Source organism: Apteryx mantelli, unplaced genomic scaffold (genome assembly GCF_036417845.1).
Source record: "Apteryx mantelli isolate bAptMan1 unplaced genomic scaffold, bAptMan1.hap1 HAP1_SCAFFOLD_289, whole genome shotgun sequence".
NCBI classification, from domain to species: Eukaryota; Metazoa; Chordata; class Aves; order Apterygiformes; family Apterygidae; genus Apteryx; species Apteryx mantelli.
In genome coordinates, this window is record NW_027118641.1 from 15949 (window position 1) to 40211 (window position 24263).

Below are 24263 nucleotides of genomic sequence, written 5' to 3' on the forward strand. Positions count from 1 at the left end.
CTTTTTTCCACCTCCCTCGGCCCGTTCCCGGACGCCTGGGCCCCTTCCCGGCGCCGCACGGACAACGCGAAGGAGCCAGAGTTGAAAATTAGTAAAACTTTTATTTGCCCAAAAAAAAAGCAAAGTTACAAGCGGTTTCCGTCCCCGCATACAGGCGGGGCGGGGGGACGGACCCGCCCCCGCCACCGGTACACCCGAAGCCGCCACCGCGCGGTGCCCCGACCCCCTACGATCCCCCCCCACAGGCACCCCGTGCCCCCCACCCCACCCCGGGGCCTCGTTAGCTAACGAGGCCCATAAATTACACCGTCTGCGTGGGGGCGGGTGACGCGGCCCCCCGCAACCCCCTGGCCAGGGGAGTCCTCCCCCGGGCCCCCGCCCCGATTTCGGGGTCACCCCCAAAGCCTGCGCCGGGCCCCTACCCCCGGCTCAGTTGTCCTCGTCGCTGTCGTCGGGGCTGATGGCCGGGCTGGTGAGGCTGTAGGTGGGCGACGTGGGGCTGTAGCCGGGTGACGTAGGGCTGTAAGTGGAGCCCTTGGGGCTGGTGGGGCTGTAGGTGGGCGAGGTGGGGCTGTACTTGGGGCTGGTGGGGCTGTAAGTGGGTGACGTGGGGCTGTACTTGGGGCTGGTAGGGGTGTAGACAGGCGAGGTGGGGCTGTAGGTGGGTGATGTGGGGCTGTACTTGGGGGTGGTGGGGCTGTAGGTGGGAGAAGTAGGGCTGTACTTGGGCGAGGTGGGGCTGTACTTGGGGCTGGTCGGGCTGTACTTGGGCGAGGTGGGGGTGTACTCCGGGGAGCTGGGGCTGTAGGAGGGGCTGGTTGGGGTGTACTTGGGGGAGGTGGGGCTGTAGCTGGGGCTGCTGGGACTGTAGCTGGGGCTGGAGGGGGTGTAGGTGGGTGACTGGGGGGTGTAGCGAGGGCTGGAGGGGGAGTAACTGGGGCTGGTGGGGCTGTAGCTGGGTGAAGTGGGGCTGTAGCTGGGGCTGGTGGGGCTGTAGTTGGGGGAAGTAGGGGTGTAGTTTGGACTGGTGGGGCTGTAGCTGGGTGAGGTCGGGCTGTAACTGGGGCTGGTTGGGGTGTAGTTGGGCGAAGTTGGGCTGTAGTTGGGGCTGGTGGGGCTGTAGCTGGGCGAGGTTGGGCTGTAACTGGGTGAGGTGGGACTGTAACTGGGAGAGGTCGGGCTGTAACTGGGAGATGTTGGGCTGTAGCTCGGGCTGGTTGGGCTGTAGCTCGGAGATGTCGGGCTGTAGCTGGGCGAGGTGGGGCTGTAACTGGGAGATGTAGGGCTGTAACTGGGCGAAGTGGGGCTGTAGCTGGGGCTGGTGGGGCTGTAGCTGGGTGAAGTGGGGCTGTAGCTCGGAGAAGTCGGGCTGTAACTGGGCGAAGTGGGGCTGTAGCTCGGAGAGGTGGGGCTGTAGCTCGGAGAAGTGGGGCTGTAGTTGGGCGAGGTGGGGCTGTAGCTGGGAGATGTCGGGCTGTAGCTGGGCGAGGTGGGGCTGTAGCTGGGGCTCTGCGGGGTGTAGCCCCCCGGCGAGCGGGGCTCGTAGGCGGGCGACGTGGGGCTGTAGCTGGGTGACATGGCGCCGCCTGCGGGGGCAGAGAGGGGTGAGGGGGGCGACCCGCGGCGGCGCCGGGGGCAGCCCCCGGGGGGCGCCACTCACCTGGCGAGGGGATGTAGGGGCTGGAGGGCCCCGGCGATCCCGGCGATCCTGGCGTGGGCGACCAGGCCGGCGAGTAGCCGGGGCTGAAGCCGCTGGCGTCCGAGGCGGCGCTGGGGGAGAAGCCGGCCCCGCCGGGGGTCATCCCGCTGCCTGTAAGCGAGGGGAGAACAGGCGGTGAGGGGGAGAACAGGCGGTGAGGGGGAGAACAGGCGGTGAGGGGGAGAACAGGCGGTGAGGGGGGACCCCGAGGACACCCAGAGCGGCCCAAGGACCCACAACAGCCTCCCAACAGCCTCCCGGCTGCCCCAGAACACCCCCCCCCAAATCTGCCCCAGGGCCCCCCCCAATCTGCCCCCCAGCCCCTCCATCTACCCCAAGGCTTCCCAACAGCCTCCCAGTTTGCCCCAGGGCACCCCAATCTGCCCCCAACCCCCCCCCCGGTGTGTCCCAGTACCCTCCAGACTGCTCCACAGCCCCTTAATCTGCCCCAGGGCCTCCCCCACAGCCCCCCAGCATGTCCCAGTGCCCCCCAGTCTGCCCCAAGGACCCCCTCAACAGCCCCCCCGGGCTGCCCCAGTGCTCCCCAGTCTGTCCCAGTATCTCCTTAACAGCCCCCAGGCTGCTCCAGGGATCCCCCTAACTGCCCCAGAGCCCCTCCATCTGCCCCCCTGGGCTGCCCCAGTGCCTCCCAGCCCCCCCAATACCCCCCAGCAGCCCCCCAGTTTGTCCCAGTGCCCCCCAACAGCCCCCCAGGCTGCCCCAGGGCCCCCCAGCCACTCCAGTGCCCCCCAGATCTGTCCCCAATCTGCCCCCTGGGCTGCCCCAGTGTCCCCAGGGGGCAACCAGTCTGCCCCAAGACCCCTCCCAGTGCCCCCCTACCCCCGTTACTGGGGGCCCCCCCACATACCCACGCTGGGGGACCAGGCCCCGTAGGCGGGGGTGGCACCCTGGTTCCACGGCGTCATGGCGGGCGACATCCCCCCCATGGGGCTGGGCGCCGAGCCGAAGAACATGCCCGTGGCTGCGGAGAGACCACCGTCAGGGGGCCCAGGCGTCCGGGAGGCCCCCGGACGTCCCTCGCCCCAAACACACACACACACACACACACACACAGCGGGGGCCCAGGCGTCCGGGAGGCCCCCAGTTCCTCCAAGGGACCCAAGTGTCCAACCCCAGAGGGACCCACAGGTCTGGTCCGTCCCCTCTCCTGCCCAAGGGGCCCCAGGCATCCGGGCTGCCCCCGTCCCACCCAAGGGGCCCAGGCGTCCGGGCTGCCCCTGTCCCATCCAGGGGGACCCAGGCATCCGGCCCCAGTGGGACCCAGGCACGGGGGGCCCAGGCGTCCGGGATTCACAGCCACCAAACCCCAGGATGACGCTGGTCATCTCCACGCCGGGCATCATCCCCCTCCCTCCCTCCCCGGGGACCCAGGCGTCCGGGCGCCGCAGCAACACCCCCCTCCCCTCCCGCCGCGGGGCGGGGGCCCAGGCGTCCGGGACTCACGGCCGCCGACGCCGAGGCCCGGGATGGTGCTGGGGATCTCCATGCCGTGCTTGCACTTCTCGGCGTCGAGGAGCAGGTCGAAGCAGCCGGTGCCGGCGGGCGCCAGCTGCCCCAGCATGATGTTCTCCGACACCCCCTTCATGGGGTCGCTCTCGCCGTGCGCCGCCGCCTCCATCAGCACGTCCACCTGCGGGCCGGGCAAGGGGGCACCCCGAATCGCACCCCGGGGCGCCCCGAAACCCAGCCGGGGTGCCCCACGGCCGCTGGAGTACCCCCAGCTTGGCCATGACCAGCTTGGGTCACCCCAAACGTGGCTATTGCAGCCTAAATCCTCTCATTTATCCAGCTGAGACACCCCAGAAACAGTCCTGACACCCCCAAATCCAGCCAGGGCGCCCCAAATTCAACTTCATGGCACCCCAAAACCCAGCCAAGGCACCCCACAACCACTGGGGTACCCCCAACTTAGCTATGACCAACTTGTGACACCCCAAACCTGGCTATTGCAGCCTAAATCCTCATTTATCCAGTTGAGACACCCCAAAAGCAGTTCTGACACCCCCAAATCCAGCTAGGGTACCCCAAATGTGGCCCCAGGGCACCTCAAAACCCAGCCAGGGCACCCCACAACCACTGGGGTAACCCCAACTTGGCCCTGACCAGCTTGGGACACCCCAAGCGTGGCTATTGCACCCAAATCATCCCTTTATCTGGCCAAGACACCCCAAAAGCAGTCCTGACACCTCCAAATCCAGCCAGGGCACCTCAAATCTGACCCCAAGGCACCCCAAAACCCAATCAGGGCACCCCAAGGCCATTGAGGTACCCCTGACATGGCCTTGGCCGGCTCACAGCATGCCAAACCTGGCTATCGCACCCAAATCATCTCTTTATCCAGGCAAGGCACCCCAAAAGCAGTCCTGACACCTCCAAATCCAACCGGGGCACTCCAAATTCAACCTCAGGGCACCCCAAAACCAAGCTGGGGTGTCCCATGGCCACTTGGGTCACCCCAAACCTGGCTATCGCACCCAAATAATCTCTTTATCCAGGCAAGACACCCTCAAAGCAGTCCAGACACCTCCAAATCCAACCAGGGCACCCCAAATCTGACCTCAGGGCACCCCGAAAGCTGGTGGCCCACTCACCGTCTCCTCGAAGGAGCACTTCATGAGGGGCCCGGTGTCCTGGCGGTTGACGCCGTGGCGGGTGATGGCCATGAGGTGGCCGCGGGACGTCATGGTGTCGCAGAGCAGCGCCAGGTGCCGGTAGTTGACGTAGGAGCCGTCGAAGGAGATGACGTGGTAGAGCTCCCGCTCGAGGGCCTTGCGCACCGCCTCGATGCCCAGCACCTGCCCCCCACACCGTGGGCGACGGTGAGCCCAGGCGTCCGGGCACCCGTTGGCGACCCCCGCACGCTCCCGGGGACCCAGGCGTCCGGGCATCCATGGGCTTCCTTGTGCTTTTGGGATCCAGGTGTCCAGGCATCCCCACGCTCCTGGACACCTACCAGGTCCTCACGGGCATCCTAATGCTCCTAGGGACCCAGGTGTCCGGGCTCCCCATGGCACCCTAATGTTCTCAGGGACCCAGGCGTCCTGGCACCCAAGAGGGTCCCACGTGCTCCCAGGGACCCAGGCGTCCGGGCACCCAACAGGCCCCTATAAGCACCCTAAAACTCCTGGGGATCCAGGTGTCCAAGTTCCTCATGGGCGTCCTAACACTCCCAGGGACCCAGGCGTCCGGGCACCCAACAGGCCCCTATAAGCACCCTAAAACTCCCGGGGACCCAGGCGTCCTGGCACCCAAAAGGCCCCTAACAAGCACCCTAACGCTGTGGAGCCAGGCGCCCCGGCACCCAAAGGGGTCTCCCCTGCCCCCCGCTGCACCCCCCCTGCCCCCGGCTCACGGTGAAGATCTCCACGATGTCGTTGGAGGTGGTGCGCACGGGGTCCACGTCCTTCTCGCTCAGCACCCGCATGAGGCTGACGCCGTCCGTCTCCAGGATCCACTCCTGCAGCGCCTTGAACTCCCCGTCCTCCGTGATGATGATCTTCTTCTTGTTGTCCGTCTGCGGCAGGTGCATGTACACCTGCAAGGCGGGGGGGGGGTGGAAGCGGCTCAGCGGCACCCGTGGGTGCTCCCCCGGGGCACCCTGAGCGCCCGAGGATGCCCACGGGAACCCACACGTGCTTATGGGCACCATCATCAGCACCCTGGACCTCCAAGAGACCTCCATGGAGACCTCCACATGCCCCTCAGGCATGTATCAAGAGCTGGGCTACCCCCCAAGAGCACCCATGGGTGCTCCCAGGACACCCACACGCACCTATGAGCGCTATCATCAGCGCCCTGGACCTTCAAAACACCCTCGTGAAGACCTTCACGGCCACCCTAAACACGCATTAGGAGCCTGGGCACCCACAAGAGCACCCATGGGTGCTCCTTGGCACCTCCCGGGCCTACGGACACCACCACTAGCAGCCTGGACCTCCAAAACACCCCCATGGAAACCTCCACGTGTCCCCCAGGCACATATCAAGAGCCTGGGCACCTCCATAGGTGCCTTGGACCTTCTCGTGTCCCCCCCTGGCACCCAGGGGTGCTCCCCACCTTGCTGATCTGCTCGATGCCCTGCAGCGTCATGTCCGTCAGCATGTTGGACTCGATGCACCGCAGGAAGACATCGTCGTCCATCTTGTCCACCACCTCCTCCTCCTGGGGACACCGAGGGTGACGCCCTGCCCCCGTCCCCACCGTCCCCCCGGGGACCCGAAGGGTGGCACCAGTCCTTGTACCCCACCCATCCCCACCATCCTCTCGAGGACATAAAGATTGACGCCAGCCTCGTCCCCTCCCTGACCCCACCATCCTTCCAGGGATCCCAAGGGTGACACCTGGATGCTGAAGGCGACGTTGGCCCGCCCTGTCCCCTCCTTGTCAAGCCTTGTCCCATCCCCACCGTCCTCCTAGGGACACCAGCCCTGTTCCCCATCTGCCACCTCGTGTCACATATCCCCACTGTCCTCTTGGGGACACCGAAGGTGACAAAAACCACGTCACCTGCCTATCCTCCCGGAGACCCTGAGGTCTGCCTGACCACCGTCCCTGTCCTAGGGACACCAAGGGTGACACTAGCCCTGTCTTCCTGGGGACACGGAGGGCGACAGGTCCCATCCCTCAACCCCTGGGGATCCCTGAGGGTGACGGGGTCCTGTCCCCAACCCCCTGGGACCCCGGCAGGTGACAAGGACCCATCCCACCTCCTGCATCTTGTTCTCGTCGCTGTTCATGATGCGGATTCGCAGCACCAGCTTCTCGGCGTTGTCATCGTTGAAGATGCAGTTCAGGTCGTCCCCAAAGCCTGGCGGGGGGGGGGACACAGGGGTCAGCCTGGGGTCCCCCTAATGTCCCCTAGGGCATCCAAAGCCCCCCCAGGACCTCCCAATTCCTCCCAAAACCTTCCATGCTCCCCCCCTGGACCTCAAATACCCTCCATGTCCCCTCCAGGACCCTCTTTCTGTCCCCTGCTCCCCCCAGGACCCCCTCCAATGCCCCTCCAGACCTTTCCATGCTCTCCCCAGGACCCCCAAATGCCCTCCATGTCCCTCCCAGGACCTCCTACGTGTCCCCTGCTTCTCTCAGGACCCTCTACGTGTCCCTCACTAGCCCCTGAGCCCCCCAAGGCCCCCGTGGCACCCACCAGCATTGATCTTCTCGGCGATCTGCTCCATGGTGAGCTTGCGGTCCGTCATGTGCTTGCGGTCGAGCTCGACGCGGAGCAACCAGGGCGAGATGCGGCTCACGTCAAAGTCGGGCATCTCGTAGTAGACGTTGACCCACTCCTGGTCCTCGGCCACCACCGTGCTCTGCGGGTTGGGGTCGTAGTAGATGGCCGTGTTGGCGGTCACCTTCCGCAGCGTCGTGTGCTCCAGGCGGCACAGGATGTCCTGGGGGGAGATGTGGGGTCAGCGTGGGGACGTGGGGATGGTACAGGGACACACATGGCCATGGGGACACCACGTAGCTGTGGGGGACGCAGAAGGGACACCCCATGGCCACGGGGGCATCACATAGCCATGAGGACACGGAGGGGACAACTGAGACACCTCATGGCCATTGGGACACCCTGCAGCCTTGGGGACACAGGGAGGACACCCCGTGGCCATGGGGACACCGTGTGGCCATGGGGATGCAGAGGGGACACCATACGGCTGTGAGGACACCACGTGGCCATGAAGACGGAGAAGGGACACCAGGGCCACCCCATACCCACAAGGACACCACATAGCTGCACGGACACCGGTGCAGCACAGCCCGGGGACAACTTGGGCTTGTGGTGGGGACCTTCCATTGGGCAACCCCCCACGCACAGGTGCCCCCACCTTGGCACGCTCGGCATCACGGGCGCTCTGGCCCAGGAGGAAGACTGTGAGCGAGGGCGTCTTGGGCTTCTTGGAGATGTTGATGAGCTCCTTGAGGCGGGGGACGCCCAAGGTGACGTTCTTGGCCGAGACACCGGCGTAGTGGAAGGTGTTGAGGGTCATCTGGGTGGCCGGCTCGCCCAACGACTGGGCTGCCAGGGCACCCACCATCTCCCCAGGGTGGGCCTGGAGGGGGGGGGGGGAAAAAGGGGGGTGTCAGGATGGGGGACACCCACCTAAGGAGGGGCTGCGCCCTGAGACCCCAGGGGTGTCCCCCAACCCTGATGCTACAGCTGCCGTGTCCCCCAAATCCCCCAAATCCTCGATCTCACCCAGAAGCCAGGCAAAGGCACCCCTGAACACCCCAAAATCTGCCTCCCCGACCCCTAAATCTGCCCCTACACGACTACCTGGGGCAACCTGGACTTGAGCTTGTGAAGGAACCAGCTGAAGGCACCCTTGGACCCCCCCAGATCTGCTCCCAGACCCCCCGATCTACCCCATGCACGATGGCCTGGTTGAACTTGGACTTGATCTTGCCCAAGAGCCAGTTGATGACCACCGGGAACCCCTGGATCTGCCCCCTAGGACCCTCCAACCTGCCCCACGTATGATGGTTTGGTTGAACTCAGACTCAATCTCTCCCAGGAGCCAATCGAAGGCCCCCGTGGACCCCTTCCCAGACCCCCAGATCAGCCCCCAGCCCCACGTACGATGGCCTGGTTGAACTTGGACTCGATCTCGCCCAGGAGCCAGTCGAAGGCCTCGCCGCTGAGGCGGAACTCCTCCACCATGCGGCGGCTGCAGAGCGTGGAGCGCAGGTGGATGTTGAAGAGCAGCGTGGCGTTCTCCTGCGCCTGCCGGCTCAGCGGGTCGTCCCCGTTGACGATCACCAGCTTCCGGCTCAGCTCCTTCACCCCTGCGGCGGGAAACGGGGGTCACGGGGAGGCCCGCAAGGACCCCCAGCACCTTCTTGGAGATTGTGAGGGTCTTGAAAGCCCCCCCAGTATCTCCTAGAAGGTCATGGGAGGCCCAAAAGCTCCACCAGCACCTTCCTGGGGGATCGTGGGGGTTGGCAGGATTCCCCCAGCATCTCCTAGAGGGTCTTGAGGGGCCTAGAAGCTCCTCAACACCTTCCTGGGGACGGCAGGAGGCTGCCAAGACCCCCCCAGCATCTTCCTGGGGGATCCCAGGGGTTCTGGCAAGACCCACCAGCATCTCCTAGAGGATCGCGAGGGGCCCAAAAGCCCCCCAGCATCTTCCTGGGGGTCACGGGGGGCCAAAAGCCACCCCAGCACCTTCCTAGGCATCGTAGGGGGGATCCTGCACCCCCCCCCCAGCAGTTCGCAGGGGGTCACGGGTGTCCCCTCCCCAGGGTGTCCCGGCGGCGTGGGGGGCCCCTCGCTCACCTTCCACCACCTTGACGGGGTGCAGGTCCGAGGGGAGGCGCGAGTTGATGTGAAAGATCTTCTGGGCGTTCCAGATCATGCGCAGCAGGTTACAGGGCAGCACCACCTGGAGGGGGCGGAAACGGGGGTCAGCACCCCAAAACGGAGGGGGGCAGCACCCTAAAATCGAGAAGGGTCAAGGAGCACCACTTGGGGGGGGTCAGCACCCCTAAAAAGGTGGGGTCAGCACCCTAAAACCAGGGGAGTGTCAAGGAGCACCAGCTAGGGGGGTCACAAATAAGGGTCAGCACCCCAAAAGAGGGGCCACGACCACCCCAAACACCCCCAAACCGGGGGTCTGGGTGCCCCAAACGGGAGGACCTGGACGCCTGGGCTCACCTTGCTGTCGCCGGTGGGGAAGATGACGCGCAGCACCTCGCGGTCCTCCCGCATCTTCTCGAACTCGCGCTCCAGCTCGTTCTGGATGTGGGCGTTGCTCAGGATGTCCTTGACCATCTCCTCCTGCAGCGTCCGCCGCAGCGCCCGCTCGTTGGTGTAGTCGAACTTGAACCTGGGGCGCGGGGACCCCCCGGCCGTCACCCGGGGACGAACGGCCCGCCGGCACCCCCGTAAAAGCACCCGGCTTGGGGGCAGGGTGCCGGTTTGTCCCAGATTACACCCTGCTCTGGGGCAACACCGTGCCAATTCTTCCCCAAGACTACACCCTGCTCTCTGGCAACACCGTGCCAATTCTTCCCCAAGATTACATCCTGCTCTCTAGCAACACCGTGCCAATCCCCCATAGATTACACCCTAATCCAGAGCAACACCGTGCCAATTCCTCCCTGAGATGACACCCTGCTCTGGCAACACCATACCAGTTCTTTCTTGAGATTACACCCTGCTCTGACAACACCGTGCCAGTTCTTCCTTGAGATTACACTCCACGCCAATTTCTTCTTGAGATTACACCCCAACTCTGGGGCAACATCATGCCAATCCCTCCCCCCAGATGACACCCTGCTCTCTGGCAACACCGTGCCAATCCCTCCCCACAGATTGCACCCCTCTCTGGGGCATCACCGTGCCAATCCCCCCCATATTACACCCTGCTTCGGGCCACCATGGAGCCAATCCCACCCCAAGACTGCACTCCGCTGTGGGGTGTTGCCACACCAATTCCTCCCCCAGATTACACCCCGCTCTGGAGCAACACCGTGCCGATTTCCCCCACCACCCCCACCCCACCGGATGACACCGTCCCCGCTCACTTCTTCTCGAAGGCCTTGTTGGAGGGCTTGAGGGTGGCGAGGTTCTGGAACTCGACGCTCTCGCCCGCCAGCCCGTCCTCGCCGTAGCGCAGCTGCACCACCTGGTTGATGGAGTTGCGCACGGTGGCGTCGTACTTCACCATCACCGACTCCATGGACTTGATCAGGCGCCGCTGGATGTACCCTGCGAGGGCGGCGCGCGGTCACCCGCAGGGTCTGGGTGGTGGTGGGGGACCTGGAGAACCTCCAGGGGTCCCAAAGGGGCTTTGGGGAAGGGAGAAAGGGGGCACAGGGGGCTCTGGGGGTCCCCCAGGAGCTCCAGGGAGGGTCTGGGAGGTCCCCAGGAGCTCCAGAAAGGGTCTGGGAGGTCTCTGAGGGATCCAGTAAGGGTCTGGGAGGTCCCTGAGGGATCCAGTAAGGGTCTGGGAGGTCCCCAGGAGCTCCAGGGAGGGTCTGGAGATCCTTGAGAGCCTCCAGGAAGGGTCTGGGAGACCCAGAGGAGCTCCGGGGAGGATCCGGGCACCCCGTTGGGGACACAGAGACCTCCAGGAAGGCTCCACGCACCCCAGGACCCCGAGGGGTGACACGGAGCGGCCCCGGGGGCTCACCGGTCTCAGCGGTCTTCACGGCCGTGTCTATAAGCCCCTCACGGCCACCCATAGCGTGGAAGAAGAACTCGGTGGGGGTGAGCCCGGCCAGGTAGGAGTTCTCCACGAAGCCACGGCTCTCGGGGCCGTAGTCGTCCTTGATGAAGTGGGGCAGCGTGCGGTGCTTGAAGCCGAAGGGGATGCGCTTGCCCTCCACGTTCTGCTGCCCCACCACCGCGATGACCTGTGGAGGGGGGGGGGGGACGGGACGCGGGGCTGAGCCAGGGGGACATGGGGACACGGCGGGTGGTGCTGCCCTCCCTGTGAGCCTCCCTGCACCCTCCAACCCCATAGGGACCCCCCAGACCTTCTCCATGTCTCCTCAGACCCTTGTGAGGACCTCACAGGGTGCTCCAGACCCCCATAGGGACCCCCTGGATTCTTCTGGCACCTGTAGAAGCCCCCCCAGATCCCATAGGGCCCTCCAAGAGCTCCTCCAAGTCTCCCCAGATCTTGTGAGGGTCCCACTGGATCCTCCAGACCCCACAGGGATCCCCCCTAGACCCTTCCGGTGGCCAACGGCAGCCCCCAGACCCCATAGGGAGCTCCCAGACCCCTCTGGCCCCCATTGGCACCACCCAGACCCCACAGGGAACCCCAGATCGTACCTGGGAGACAGGTGACACCACCACGGACACCCAGATCCCCATAAAGACTCTGTAGGGTTGTCCAAAACCCACAGGGACCCTCACCTAGACCTCTTAGTGACCCCATTGCTGCCCCCCAGGCTCCAAGGGGACCCTCGCTGACCCCCGCACCTGGGAGATGTTGATCTTGGAGCCTTTGGCGCCCGACACCACCATGGACTTGAAGTTGTTGTACTCGGAGAGGGACTTCTGGGCGGAGGAGCCGGTCTTGTCACGGGCGTCGTTGAGGATGCGGTTCACCTGGTTCTCGAAGGTCTGCCGCAGCGTGTTCCCCGGCGTCGGCTCCAGCTCGTTGTTGTGCGCCTTCTCGATGACCTGCCAGCCCCCCCCCGGCACCCCACGGTGTCATCGGGGCACCTCGAAATCCCAGGGAGTGCCCCAAAACCTCGCAGGGACACTGCGATGTCACCAAGGGTGCTCCAAAACCCTGGGGGAGCGCCCCAAAACCTTCCTGGGACACCACAACATCACCAAGGGTGCTCCAAAACTCCAGGGAACACCCCAAAACCTTGCTGGGACACCACAACATCACCAAGGGTGCTCCAAAACCCCAGGGAGCACCCCCAACCCCCCCCAGGACACCAACACGTCCCTGAGGACACCCCAAATCTCCACCAGGGAGCCCCCGAGAACCCACCACCCACCTCAATGACATCTTGCTTGGCCTTCTTGATGGTGTTCTGGATGTCCTGGTATGTCTTGGCGTCGGCAATGGAGTCCCCGATGCCAATCGTGTGGCCTGAAGGGCGATGGGGAGGGGTCAGGCGGGGTGTTCCCCACCCCGGGGTGCCCCCCACCCACAACCCAGTCCCCTGGGCTGCCCCCCACCCCATAGCTCACCTCCCTAGGGTGCCCCCCACCCCAAAAACACCTTCCAGGGAGGGAAAGGGCTAGGATAGGTGCTGATCAGCAAGGGAAGGGGGGGTCCCCATCGCACAAGGCGGGGGGTGAAGGGGTCCCCTGGATGCCTGGGTCCCCGTTACACCAAGAAAGGGGGGTTCAGATCAGCTCCCCGGACACCCGGGTCCCCGTCACGAGGAAGGACGGGCAGGAGAAGGGGGTCCAAGGCTACCTCGCCCTCCCCCGGACACCTGGGCCCCCCCCACCCCGGCTCACCCTCGATGAGGAGCCAGTTGTTGATGACGGTCTGGATGTTGCTGTAGAAGAGGCGGGTGGTGTCGTGGCCCATCTCCAGGTAGGAGATGTGCACCAGGGAGCCGGCCGAGGTGCCCAGCGACTTCTTGCACAGGATGCCCATGATGAGCTCCCCGTTCTCCACGATCACCTGCGCGGGGGCCGGGGAGGGCGTCAGCGGGGGGCTGCCGGACCCCCGTCCCCCTCCCCCGGCACCCCAACGTCTGCCCCCGGGGCTCCTAAACTGCCCCTGGAGCCCCGTCACCTGCCTCGGGGTTCCTCCTGCCCTCTGTGGAGCCCCCCTCAGGTGCCCCTCCTACCTGCCCCACTAGTCCCCCTATTACCCCAGAGCCACCCCCCCACCCCAGTTACCCCAGTCTCTCCCCCCCCACCCAGATCTGCCCCCAGCCACCCCAGAGCCTCCCCACGTTCCTTGAAGGGACCTTAGGGTGGCTGTAATCACCCCCAAAACCCTCTACATCCCCTTTGCCCACCCCAAAGCCACCCTGGGACACCCCACGGTCACCCCCGACCACCCTGGAGAACCCCCGTGTCCCACCCAACCACCCCAAAGATCCTCCCTATCCCCCTTTGCTCACCCCAAACTCACCCCGGGATGTCCTCAGCCACCCCCACAGTCCCCCCAACCACCCTGGAGGACCCCTGTGTCCCACCCAGCCACCCCAGAGTCCCCCAGTATCCCCTTTGCCCACCCGGTGCTCCCCCAGACCCACCCCAGACCCCCCACGTCCCACCCAGCTACCCCTGAGCACCCAGACCTTGTCCCTGCTATCTCCGGTCACCCCAAAAATCTTGCATATCCCCCTTCGCCCCCACCCCGCGCCCCCCCCAGCCCCAAACGCCCCCCACCTTGGTGTCGCCGGGGGAGATGTGCTTGTAGGGCCCGCTGTCCTCGTCGTCGGGGTGGGTGCTGTGGGTGCGGATGCAGTTGATGTGGCCGGGGATGATGAGGGAGAAGATCTGTTTGCCCGTCCACAGGGGCCGGGGCTTCAGGATGGCCGGTTGGGGCACTTTCCCGTCCCACGTCGACAGGAACATCAGCAGGTTCATCACCTCGCCCTGCGGCCGCGACACCCCGTCAACACCCCGTCAACACCCCAAAAGCCACCCCGGGGGCCCCCGGAACACCCCGGGGGCCAGGTGTGCGGCGCAACACTCCCAAATCCCCAAAGTCACAGTCCGAGGATGCTCCACAGCCCCCCCCCCCCCAAAACCCTACGGCTCAGGGACACCCCGTAAACACCTCAAAATCTCCAAAGCCACGGGCCAAAGGTGCCCTGCGACACCCCAAAAAGCCCTGCTGCCCAGGGACACCCCGTAAACACCCCCGAATCCCTCCTACAGCCCAAGGATGCTCCACAACCACCCAAAAAGCCCTCTACAGTTCAAGGATTCCCCATAAATACCACAAAATCCCCTTCCCACAGCCTGAGGATGCCCTGCAACACCCCCAAAAATCCCTACAGCCCAAGGACACCCCATAAGCACCCCCAAAACCCTTCCTACAGCCCAAGGATGCTCTACAACCACCCCAAAAACACCTGAGCCCAGGGACACCTCATAAGCACCCCAAAATCCTCTCCTACAGCCCAAGGATGCCCTGCAGCACCCCAAAAGACATCTATAGCCCAAGGACACCCCATAAGCACCCCCAAAATCCCTTTTTAAAGCCACCGGACACCCTAATTCCCCCTCCCCAAATCCCTACATCTCAGGGACACCCCATAAGCACCCCCAAACCCCATACGCAACCCCCTGAACCTCTCCCATAGCCTGGGGACACCCTACAACCCTCTCCGACACCCCCAGGACACCCCATAACTCCGCTTTGGAGCGGAGCGTCCCCCAAAAACTCTGCCACAGCACAAGAATCGCCCCCCCCCCCCCAAAACGGGCCGCGACCCACTCACGCGCTCGAGGAAGACGTCGCGCTTGGTGAACTTGCGGACGGCGGTGAGCGTGTCCTGCACGATGCCCATGACGGGGCGGTTCGACTGCGGGGTGACGATCATGCGGGGCACCATGGCCAACTCCTGGATCTCGGCCCGCGTCTCCAGCGACTGGGGCAGGTGCAGGTTCATCTCGTCGCCGTCGAAGTCGGCGTTGTAGGGGGTGGTGACGCTGCGGGGACGGCGGCCTCAGGGGGCTTGTCCCCATCGGGTGGGGGGGGCTCTCTCTTGGGGTGGTTTTGGGGGCACCTGGGTGGTTTTGGGGCCATGGGGGGAGTTCTAGGGACACCCGGGCAGTCTGGGGGACATCGGGACCCGCGCTGGGGCAGGTTTGGAGTCAAGGATGTAGTTTTAGGGACGCGTGGACCGGTTTGGTGACACTGGGGCCTGCAGCGGGGCAGGTTAGGGGTCATGGGGTGCAGTCTAGAAGCACCCACACAGGTTTGGGGGCACCAGGTACCTACCTTGGGGCAGGTCTGGTGCCATGGGGGTAGTTTTAGGGGCACCAAGGCCATTTTGGGGACCTGGAGCCTGCAGTGGGGCAGGTTTTAGACATGGGGGCAACTTAGGGGCATCAGGCACCTGCAGCAGGACATGTTTGGGGCCATGGGGGTAGTTTTAGGGACACACGGGCAGTTTTGGGGACATCGGGACCTGCAACAGGGCAGGTTTGGGGTCACAGGAGGCAGTTTAGGGACACCTACACAGGCTTGGGGGCACCAGGCACCTGCAGTGGGGCAGGTTCAGGATAGGTTTAAGGTCACGGGGGCAGTTTTAAGGGCGCCCAGGTAGTTTTGGGGGCAGCAGGGACCTGCAGCAGGGCAAGTTTGGGGCAGATTTAAGGTCATGAGTGTATTTTAGGGCCACTCACGCATTTGGGGGCACCACGTGCCCGCAGGGGGGCAACTTTGGGGGTCAGGGGGGCAGTTTAGAGGCACCGGGGCAAGGTTTGGGGACCCCGGGGTACCTGAGGTTGAGGCGGAAGGTGGACCAGGGCAGGATGCGGACCCGGTGGCCCATCATGGACATCTTGTGCAGCGTGGGCTGGCGGTTGAAGATGACGATGTCCCCGTCGCACATGTGGCGCTCCACCTGGGGACAGAGCCGGCGTCACCCCGGGGCCCCAAGCCGGCACAGGCCCCCCCCAAAAGCAGGACTAACCCCCACAGTCTCTTCAGAGACCCCCAAAACCAGGGATTAGGTCCCCAAAAGCCAAGGCTTTTTAGGGACCCCCAAGGCAACACTGCTTCTCTAAAACAGAGGACTTCTTAAGGACCTCAAAATCAGGACTGACCCCCAAAAACTAGGATCTTCATGGACCCCAAAACCAGGGGTTGGCCCCTAAAATCCAAGGTCTTCCAGTACCCCTAAATCAGGACTGGTCCCCTAAAATTCAGGAATCTTTAGGTACCCCAAAAAACAGGAACTGGTCCCCTAAAACACATGGTTCTTTGGGGACCTTTAAATCAGGACTGATGCTCCTAAAATTCAGGATTTTCAGGAACCCCAAAACCAAAATTAATCCTTTAAAACATAGGTTCTTCACCAACCCCAAAACCATAACTGCCTCCCAAAACCCAGGATTTGTTGGGGACCCCAAACCCAGCAGCTAGTCCCCCAAAATTCAGTATTTTCAGAAACTCCCAAACCAGGACCGACACCCTAAAACTCAGGTCCTTCAGAAACCCCAAAATCACGATGGACCCACCAAAAAAAACGGGCTCTTCGGGGACCCCCAAACCAGCCCCTGCTCTGCTCGTTGGCCCCCCCAACCCCACCAGCACCATGGCCGGGGCAGCCGGTGCCCCCAGGGCCCCCCAGATGCCCCAGGAACCCCCCCAAGATGCCCCGGGAACCCCCCCCAGATGCCACCTTGTAGCCGATCTGGAGGTGGAGGTCGCTGGGCTTGGGGTGGAAGCGCAGGTCGATGCGGTCGCCGTTGTCGCGGATGATGTACTTGGCCCCGGGGTACTGGCTGTTGCCCCGGCGCACCAGCTCCTGCAGCCTGGGGGGGCACCGGGGGGGGTCCGGGGGGGTCCTGGGTGCCCCCCAAGCCCATGCCGGGCTCTGTGGGTCACCCCACAACCCCCATGTGCTCCCGTGTCCTTGGGGTCCCCCCTACACGGTCCCAGGAGCCCACGTGCCCCCCCCCCCCAGGTCTTCTCCAGTGCCCCCCCACAACCCCACGTGCCCCCCCAAGGTCCTGCCTGGGTTCCCTGTGTGCCCCACAAGGCCACCCCAGGCTCCCCAGGTGCCCCCCGAAAGCACCCACATCCGCCCAAAGCTCCCCCCGGGTGCCCCCCACGTCATGCCTAGGGGGTCCCTGGGTGCCCGTCATGATGCCCACGTCCAACTTGGGCCTCCTTGGATGTCCCCCATGACCCCCACGTCCACCTGGGCCTCCTTGGGTGCCCCACACATGGTGCCCAGGGGTTCCCTAGGTGCCCCAAAGACCCCCATGTCCACCTGGGCCTCCTTGGGTGCCCCCCCACATGGCATCCAGGGGTTCCCTAGGTGCCCCCAGGACCCCCACATCCCACCTGGGCCTCCTTGGGTGCCCCCCACATGGTGTCCAGGGGTTCCCTAGGTGCCCCCATGACCCCCACATCCGCCTGGGCCTCCTCAGGTGACCCCCATGTCCACCTGAGCCTCCTTGGGTGCCCCCCACATGGTGTCCAGGGGTTCCCTGGGTGCCCCCCAAGATCCCCATGTCCACCTGGGCCTTCTTGGGTGTCCCCCACCTCGATCTGGGCCTCCTTGGATGTCCCCCATGACCCCCACATCCGCCTGGGCCTCCTCAGGTGCCCCCCACATGGTGTCCAGGGGTTCCCCAGATGCCCCCATGACCCCCCACGTCCACCACGGCTCCCCGGGTGCCCCCCAGCGCCCCCCCCGCGGGTACCGGTCGATGTTGAAGGGGGTGACGATCTCGGCGAAGGTCATGTTGGCGGCGATGGAGCGGGGGACGCCCACTTGGTCGATGGAGAGGTTGGGGTCGGGCGTGATGACGGTGCGGGCCGAGAAGTCCACGCGCTTGCCCATGAGGTTGCCGCGCACCCGGCCCTCCTTGCCCTTGAGCCGCTGCTTCAGCGACTTCAGCGGCCGCCCCGACTTCTGCATGGCCTGCGGGCGCCCCGGGGGCGTCAGCACCTTGGTCAACCTCCCAGCATGCACCGGGGCTTGGCCAACCTCCCAGCATGCCTTGCGCCTTGGCCAACCTCCCAGCATGCACCGGAGCTTGGCCAACCTCCCAGCATGCCCTGTGCCTCGGCCAACCTCCCAGCATGCCCTGTGCCTCGGCCAACCTCCCAGCATGCCCTGTGCCTCGGCCAACCTCCCAGTGTGCCTTGCGCCTCGGCCAACCTCCCAGTGTGCACCGGGGCTTGGCCAACCTCCCAGCATGCAACAGGGGCTGGTGGTGCTCCCAGCATGCCCTGCACCTCAGCCAACCTCCCAGCATGCACTATGCCTTGGCCAATCTCCCAGCATGCACCGGGGCTGGGTCAACCTCCCAGCAGGCCTTGCGCCTTGGCCAACCTCCCAGCGTGCACTGGGGCTTGGCAGCGCTCCCAGCATGCTTTGCACCTTGGCCAATCTCCCAGCATGCACCAGGGCCTCAGCCAACCTCCCAGCATGCCCTGCTGCTTGGCCAATCTCCCAGCGTGCATTGCTCCTTAGCCTCCCTCCCAAGGTGCCCTGCAGCTTAGCAGCTCTCCCAGCATGCCTCGCAACTCCCAGCATGCTTTGGGTCTTGGCTCATCTCCCAGTATGCACCAGGGCCTTGGCTACTCTCCCAGCATGCCTTGGGCCTTGGCCAATCTCCCAGCATGCCCTGCACCTTGGCCACACTCCCAGCATGCATCAGGGGCTCAACTGCCCTCCCAGCATGCTCTGGGGCCTTGGCCGCCCTCCCAGCATGCCGCTGGCCTCAACTGCCCTCCCAGCATGCCCTGCGCCTTGGCCAACCTCCCAGCATGCCGGGGGCCTCTGCCAACCTCCCAGCATGCACTGTGGCTTGGCTAATCTCCCAGCATGCCCCTTGCCTCAATCACCCTCCCAGCATTCCCTGGGCCTTGGCCAACTTCCCAGCATGCTTTGCAGCCTGGCCAACCTCCCAGCATTCCCTGGGCCTTGGCCAACTTCCCAGCATGCCTTGCAGCTGGGCCGCCCTCCCAGCATTCCCCGGGCCTTGGCCAACCTCCCAGCATGCACTGCAGCTTGGCCAACCTCCCAGCATGCCCTGGGGCCTTGCCCGCCCTCCCAGCATGCCGCGGGGCTCACCCGGGGCAGCCCTGGCAGCTCGTTGTCCACCATGGTGGCCACGTGGAACTGCAGCAGCTTGACGTCCTCGGCGATGACGTGGGCGGCCGCCCCGTTCTGCTCGTTGCGCCGCAGCTGGTTGTTGATCTTCACGATGTCGGCCAGCTTGTGCGTCAGGTCGTCCTGCGGGTGACGCGCCGCCGCCGGGCTCAGCGCCGCGCCCGGGGCCCCGGCGTCCGGGGGGGGGGGTGACCCCAAAGGGCACCGAGGGACCCAGGCGTCCGGGGAGATGATCCCGAAGGGTCTGAGGGGCCCAGGCGTCCGGGGGCGCCCCCCGCATCTCTCCCCATCCAGGCAGCTCCCTGCCCCGGGGTCCCCCCGTGTCGTCCCCCCCCCACCCCAAATCGCCCTGGGGGAGCAGGCCCTGGCATCCGGGGCCCCCCCCAAATCGCACCCAGACTCCCCAAATCTTGCCCAGGGAGCAGGTCCCAGTGTCCGGGCCCCCCCCCCAAATTGGGCCCAGACCCCCCCAAATTGCGCCCGGGGAGTGGGCCCCTGTGTCCGGGCCCCCCCAAATCACACCCAGGGGAGCAGTACCCAGTGTCCTGACCCCCCCAAATCATTCCCAACCCCCCCAAATCAAACGAGGGGAGCAGCCCCCGGCATCCGAACCCCCCCAAACCATTCCCAGATCCCCCAAATCACACCCAGGGGAGCAGCCCCCGGCACCCGAACCCCCCAAATCACCCCAGGGAGCAGCTCCCGGTGTCCAGGACCCCCCAAATCACCCCAGGGAGCAGCCCCCGGTGTCCGAACCCCCCCAAATCACACGCAGGGGAGCAGCCCCCGGTGTCCGAACCCCCCAAATCACCCCAGGGAGCAGCTCCCGGTGTCCAGGACCCCCCCAAATCACCCCAGGGAGCAGCCCCCGGTGTCCGAACCCCCCAAATCACCCCAGGGGAGCAGCCCCCGGTGTCCGAACCCCCCAAATCACCCCAGGGGAGCAGCCCCCGGTGTCCAGGACCCCCCAAATCACCCCCAGGGAGCAGCCCCCGGTGTCCGAACCCCCCAAATCACCCCAGGGGAGCAGCCCCCGGTGTCCAGGACCCCCCAAATCACCCCAGGGGAGCAGCCCCCGGTGTCCAGGACCCCCCAAATCACCCCAGGGGAGCAGCCCCCGGTGTCCAGGACCCCCCAAATCACCCCAGGGGAGCAGCCCCCGGTGTCCAGGACCCCCCAAATCACCCCAGGGAGCAGCCCCCGGTGTCCGAACCCCCCAAATCACCCCAGGGGAGCAGCCCCCGGTGTCAGGACCCCCCAAATCACCCCAGGGGAGCAGCCCCCGGTGTCCAGGACCCCCCAAATCACCCCAGGGGAGCAGCCCCCGGTGTCCAGGACCCCCCAAATCACCCCAGGGGAGCAGCCCCCGGCACCCGAACCACCCCAAATCACCCCGGGGGAGCAGCCCCCAGCGCCCGACCCCCCCCAACCCCCCCGGGGCCCCACCTGGTTGCGGGCGGAGCCCTGCATGACGACAGCGGGCCGCACGGAGAGGGGGGGGCACGGGCAGCACGGTGCACACCATCCACTCGGGGCCGGGCGAACTTGGGGTCCATGCCGAGCACGAAGCACTCCTCGTCCGAGATGCGCTTGAAGATCTCGTGCAACTCCGCTCGGGGCTCAGCAGGATCTTCTTCTCCTGCGAGTCCTCGTTGACGTGCTTCCACTCGGCGTAGAGCTCCAGGCCCGAGCGCCGGATGCGCGGCTGGTAGCGCCCGCAGCCCCCGTGGCCCTGCGGCGACGTTAGCGGGGGACGTTAGCGGGGGACGTTAGCGGGGGACGTTAGCGGGGGACGTTAGCGGGGGGACGTTAGCGGGGGACGTTAGCGGGGGACACGGGGGTGGATGTGGGGCTGGCAGCGCCCGCAGCCCCCGTGGCCCTGCGGCGACGTTAATGGGGGACACGGGGGACGTTAGCGGGGGGACACGGGGGTGGATGTGGGGCTGGCAGCGCCTGCAGCCCCCATGGCCCTGCGGGGACATTAATGGGGGACGTTAGCGGGGGAACACGGGGGGGGGGGATGTGGGGCTGGCAGCGCCCGCAGCCCCCGTGGCCCTGCGGGGACATTAATGGGGGACGCGGGGGACATTAGCAGGGGACACGGGGGGGCGGGGATGTGGGGCTGGCAGCGCCCGCAGCCCCCGTGGCCCTGCGGGGACGTTAATGGGGGACGCGGGGGACATTAGCAGGGGGACACGGGGGGGGGATGTGGGGCTGGTAGCGCCCGCAGCCCCCGTGGCCCTGCGGCGACGTTAATGGGGGGACGCGGGGGATGTTAGCGGGGGACACGGGGGGGGGGATGTGGGGCTGGTAGCGCCCGCAGGCCCCCGTGGCCCTGCGGGGACATTAATGGGGGACGTGGGGGATGTTAGCAGGGGACATGGGGGGTGGATGTGGGGGCTGGTAGCGCCCGCAGCCCCCGTGGCCCTGCGGGGACATTAATGGGGGACGTGGGGGATGTTAGCAGGGGACATGGGGGGGTGGATGTGGGGCTGGCAGCGCCCCGCAGCCGCCGTGGCCCTGCGGGGACATTAATGGGGCGCGCGGGGGACGTTAGCGGGGGGACCACGGGGGGGGGGATGTGGGGCTGGTAGCGCCCGCAGCCCCCGTGGCCATGCAGGGACAGGGATGTCAGCGTGGGGGGACACAGGGGACATTAAAGGGGGACACAGGGGACAAGGACGTTAACGGGGGGGACATGGGGACATCAACCAGGGGGACACGAGGGTGACAGAGCTGGCACTGCCTGCTCACCCCCATGGCCCTTTGGGGAGACGGTGACATTAACAGGGTGACACAGGGGTGACAAACAGGGCTGGCACTGCCACACACCCCATGGCCCTGTAGGGACAAGGGGGGCAGCAACAGGGGGACACCAGGGCACTTAATGGGGGGACACGGGGGTGACAAACAGGGCTGTCGCTGCCACACACCCCACGGCACGCCGGGGACAGGGAGGGGACAAACACGGGGCCGTCACCACCCCACGGCCACACCAGGGATGAAGCGCTAACAGGGGGAGCGCAGACACGTTAGCGGGGGACATCGGGGGGCTGCCACCACCCCGCCCCCCACGTTGGGGACCCCGAAGCCCCCCCCCCCGGTCACCCACCTTCTCCTTGGCGAGGTCCTCGTCGCCCTCGGGCTGCTCCACGCCGAACTTGTGGTCCATCTCCTCGCCGCCCTCGGCAGATGTTCTTGCCCTTGCAGAGGTCGTAGACATGCGTCAGCCGCTTCTTGGGCTGCCCCTTGGACTTGCCAGGATGTCCTTGATTTTGGGGTTGTTCTGGGGGGGGGGGGGGAGAAAAACACCGCGGTCACAGCGGGCTCCACTTCCGGAGGGTCCCCGTCCCTCCTCCGAGGACGTTTCGGCTCCATCGGGACGGCGACGGCACCGATAAGCCCCACGGGAAGGAGCAACCCCTTCGGCACCTCCTCCTCTTCCCCCCCACCAGCCCTTCAGCCCCATCCCAAATGTTTTTTTGGGATGGATTCTGCCGCAACAGGCACCGAAAACAACCCCCCTCCTCTAAAACCCCCAGCCGAGAAGCTCACCGAGTCCACCAGGAGCTTGGAGCAGAAGAAGCAGACGCAGCGCAAGATCTTCATGGTTTTGCCCAAAAAGCCCACGTGGAAGACGGGTTTGGCCAGCTCGATGTGGCCGAAGTGGCCCGGGCACTCGGTCATGTTGCCTGCGGAGAGGACGGGAGCCCCGTCACCCCGCGGGGTCCTCGGGGGGGGGGGGGGGGGGGCGGCCGAGGTTTTGGGTGGGGAGAGCCCAAACCCCGCCGGTTTCGGTTGCGGGATCCTGCCCCGAAATGTCCCTGGGGGGGGGGTTCTAGATTGAGGTGAGATGTGGGCACGTGCGACAAAGCAGGTTGGGACGACCAGAAAACAGCTATTTTGACGTTTCTCATGATTTTTTGACTAAAATGTGACACCGAACGCGTCTCCAAAAAGTGAATGGCCTCCTAAAACGTCCCAGAAACACTCTAAAGTGAAAAGAAACGTTCTGAACCGGACAAGACAACGTGGGATGGGGACAATCAAGGAAAAATGGGTGGTTTGAGACATCTCCAGCTATTTTGGCCCAGGTGTTAACACCAAGGGTGTCCCCAAAGAGCAGATCAGTCCCCAAAAGCGTCCCGGAGCGGCTCTAAATCAAGGTGAGATGTTCCCACGTGGGATGAGGCAGGTTGGGATGGAAAACCGGGATGTTAAGGGAAAGAAACAGCTACTTCGGGGCATCTGCCGCTTCTCCAGCGGAAACGGGACGCCAAGGACATCCCTAAAGAGCAAATTCTCCCTCAAAACATCCTGGGGAGCTCTGAATTGAGGGAAGACATTCCCAGGTGGGACGAGTCAACTTGGGACAGGAAATCACAATGATTTGAGGAAAGAACTGGCCGTTTTGAGGCCTCTCTTGTTTTTCCAGCAGAAACAGGACACCGAGAACATCCCCAAAAAGCGAATTGTCCCCCAAAAAGGCCCTGGCACGTCTCCAAATCGAGGCGAGTTGTTGTCACCCAACACAAGCCAGGTTGGGACAGGGAACCACCTGCCCCCGGGTGTCTCCCCGCTCCCTTTTCCAGACCCAAAACACTCAAACTGCCCCCCGCGGATCCTGTCCCACTCCAGAAACGGCCCCGGGAAGCGGAGGGCCACCGCTCACTCCCGCGCAGGTCTGGCAGCGCCCCGTCCTCTCGATGACGCCCCTGGCGGGGGTCCATGAGCCCCCCCAGCTTGGGGCGCCCCCCCTCCGTGGTCTCGGGGTACTTGATGCCCCCTTCGGTCACCGACATGCGTTTCTGCGAAGGCAAGAGGGAGAAAACGGGTTGGGGAAACCGAGGCACGGAGGGCGAGCCGCAAATCCCAGCTCTCCGAGCCCGGCGCCCGCTTTTGGGGGGGGGTCCCCAAACCCCACAGGCACCCCAAATTCCCGCTCTTTCGCCTTTCCGGCCTTCACAAAGTGCAATTTAACCCCCCCCCCCCGCAGCCACGGGGCAAGCGCAGGGTTAAACCCGCCGGAGATGAGCCCCGGCCCAACTCCACCCCGGAGAAGAACCCGGAAACGCCGGGACAGCGGCCGCTCTTCCCACCCTCGCGCCCCGTTCTGTCCCCCCACCAAACCGACCCCCCCACCGGGGATCCGACAAGCCCCGTCCCAGCGCCCCGAGCTCCCGCGCACCCTCCCCTCGTCGTCCCCCCCCCCCCCGCTGCCGTATCGTCCCCAAAACCGGTGCCCCTGCACCTCGGGGTGCCCCAAACCGTCGCCGTGCTCCCCCGGCTGGCACCGACG

At 65.4% G+C, this 24263-nt stretch overlaps 2 protein-coding genes across 2 annotated transcripts in view; both read right to left on the bottom strand.

The window, feature by feature from the left end:
• Positions 1–335: 335 nt before the first annotated feature.
• LOC106492922 (RNA polymerase II subunit A) lies at positions 336–23750 on the bottom strand. The gene is given in 33 exon segments (XM_067317164.1): positions 336–1586; positions 1661–1810; positions 2568–2681; positions 3164–3350; positions 4312–4515; positions 5073–5255; positions 5777–5881; positions 6427–6527; positions 6867–7113; positions 7549–7773; positions 8301–8506; positions 8997–9102; positions 9375–9546; positions 10247–10430; positions 10855–11077; positions 11652–11855; positions 12185–12279; positions 12657–12825; positions 13545–13754; positions 14606–14816; positions 15612–15736; positions 16517–16649; positions 17547–17767; positions 18926–19087; positions 20411–20464; positions 20466–20498; positions 20500–20571; positions 20574–20696; positions 22077–22151; positions 22153–22223; positions 22226–22250; positions 22520–22655; positions 23638–23750. Coding segments are annotated over 32 exon segments (5679 nt in total). The 5' UTR covers positions 22652–22655; positions 23638–23750; the 3' UTR covers positions 336–429.
• Positions 23751–23756: 6 nt separating this feature from the next.
• The window catches only part of LOC136996237 (retinal guanylyl cyclase 1-like), a gene marked incomplete at its 5' end in the record, with an annotated part of 6563 nt that continues 6056 nt past the window's right edge, over positions 23757–24263 (bottom strand). Inside the window, 1 exon segment of the mRNA XM_067317165.1 lies at positions 23757–23772. Within this exon segment, the coding sequence (XP_067173266.1) occupies positions 23757–23772 (16 nt within the window).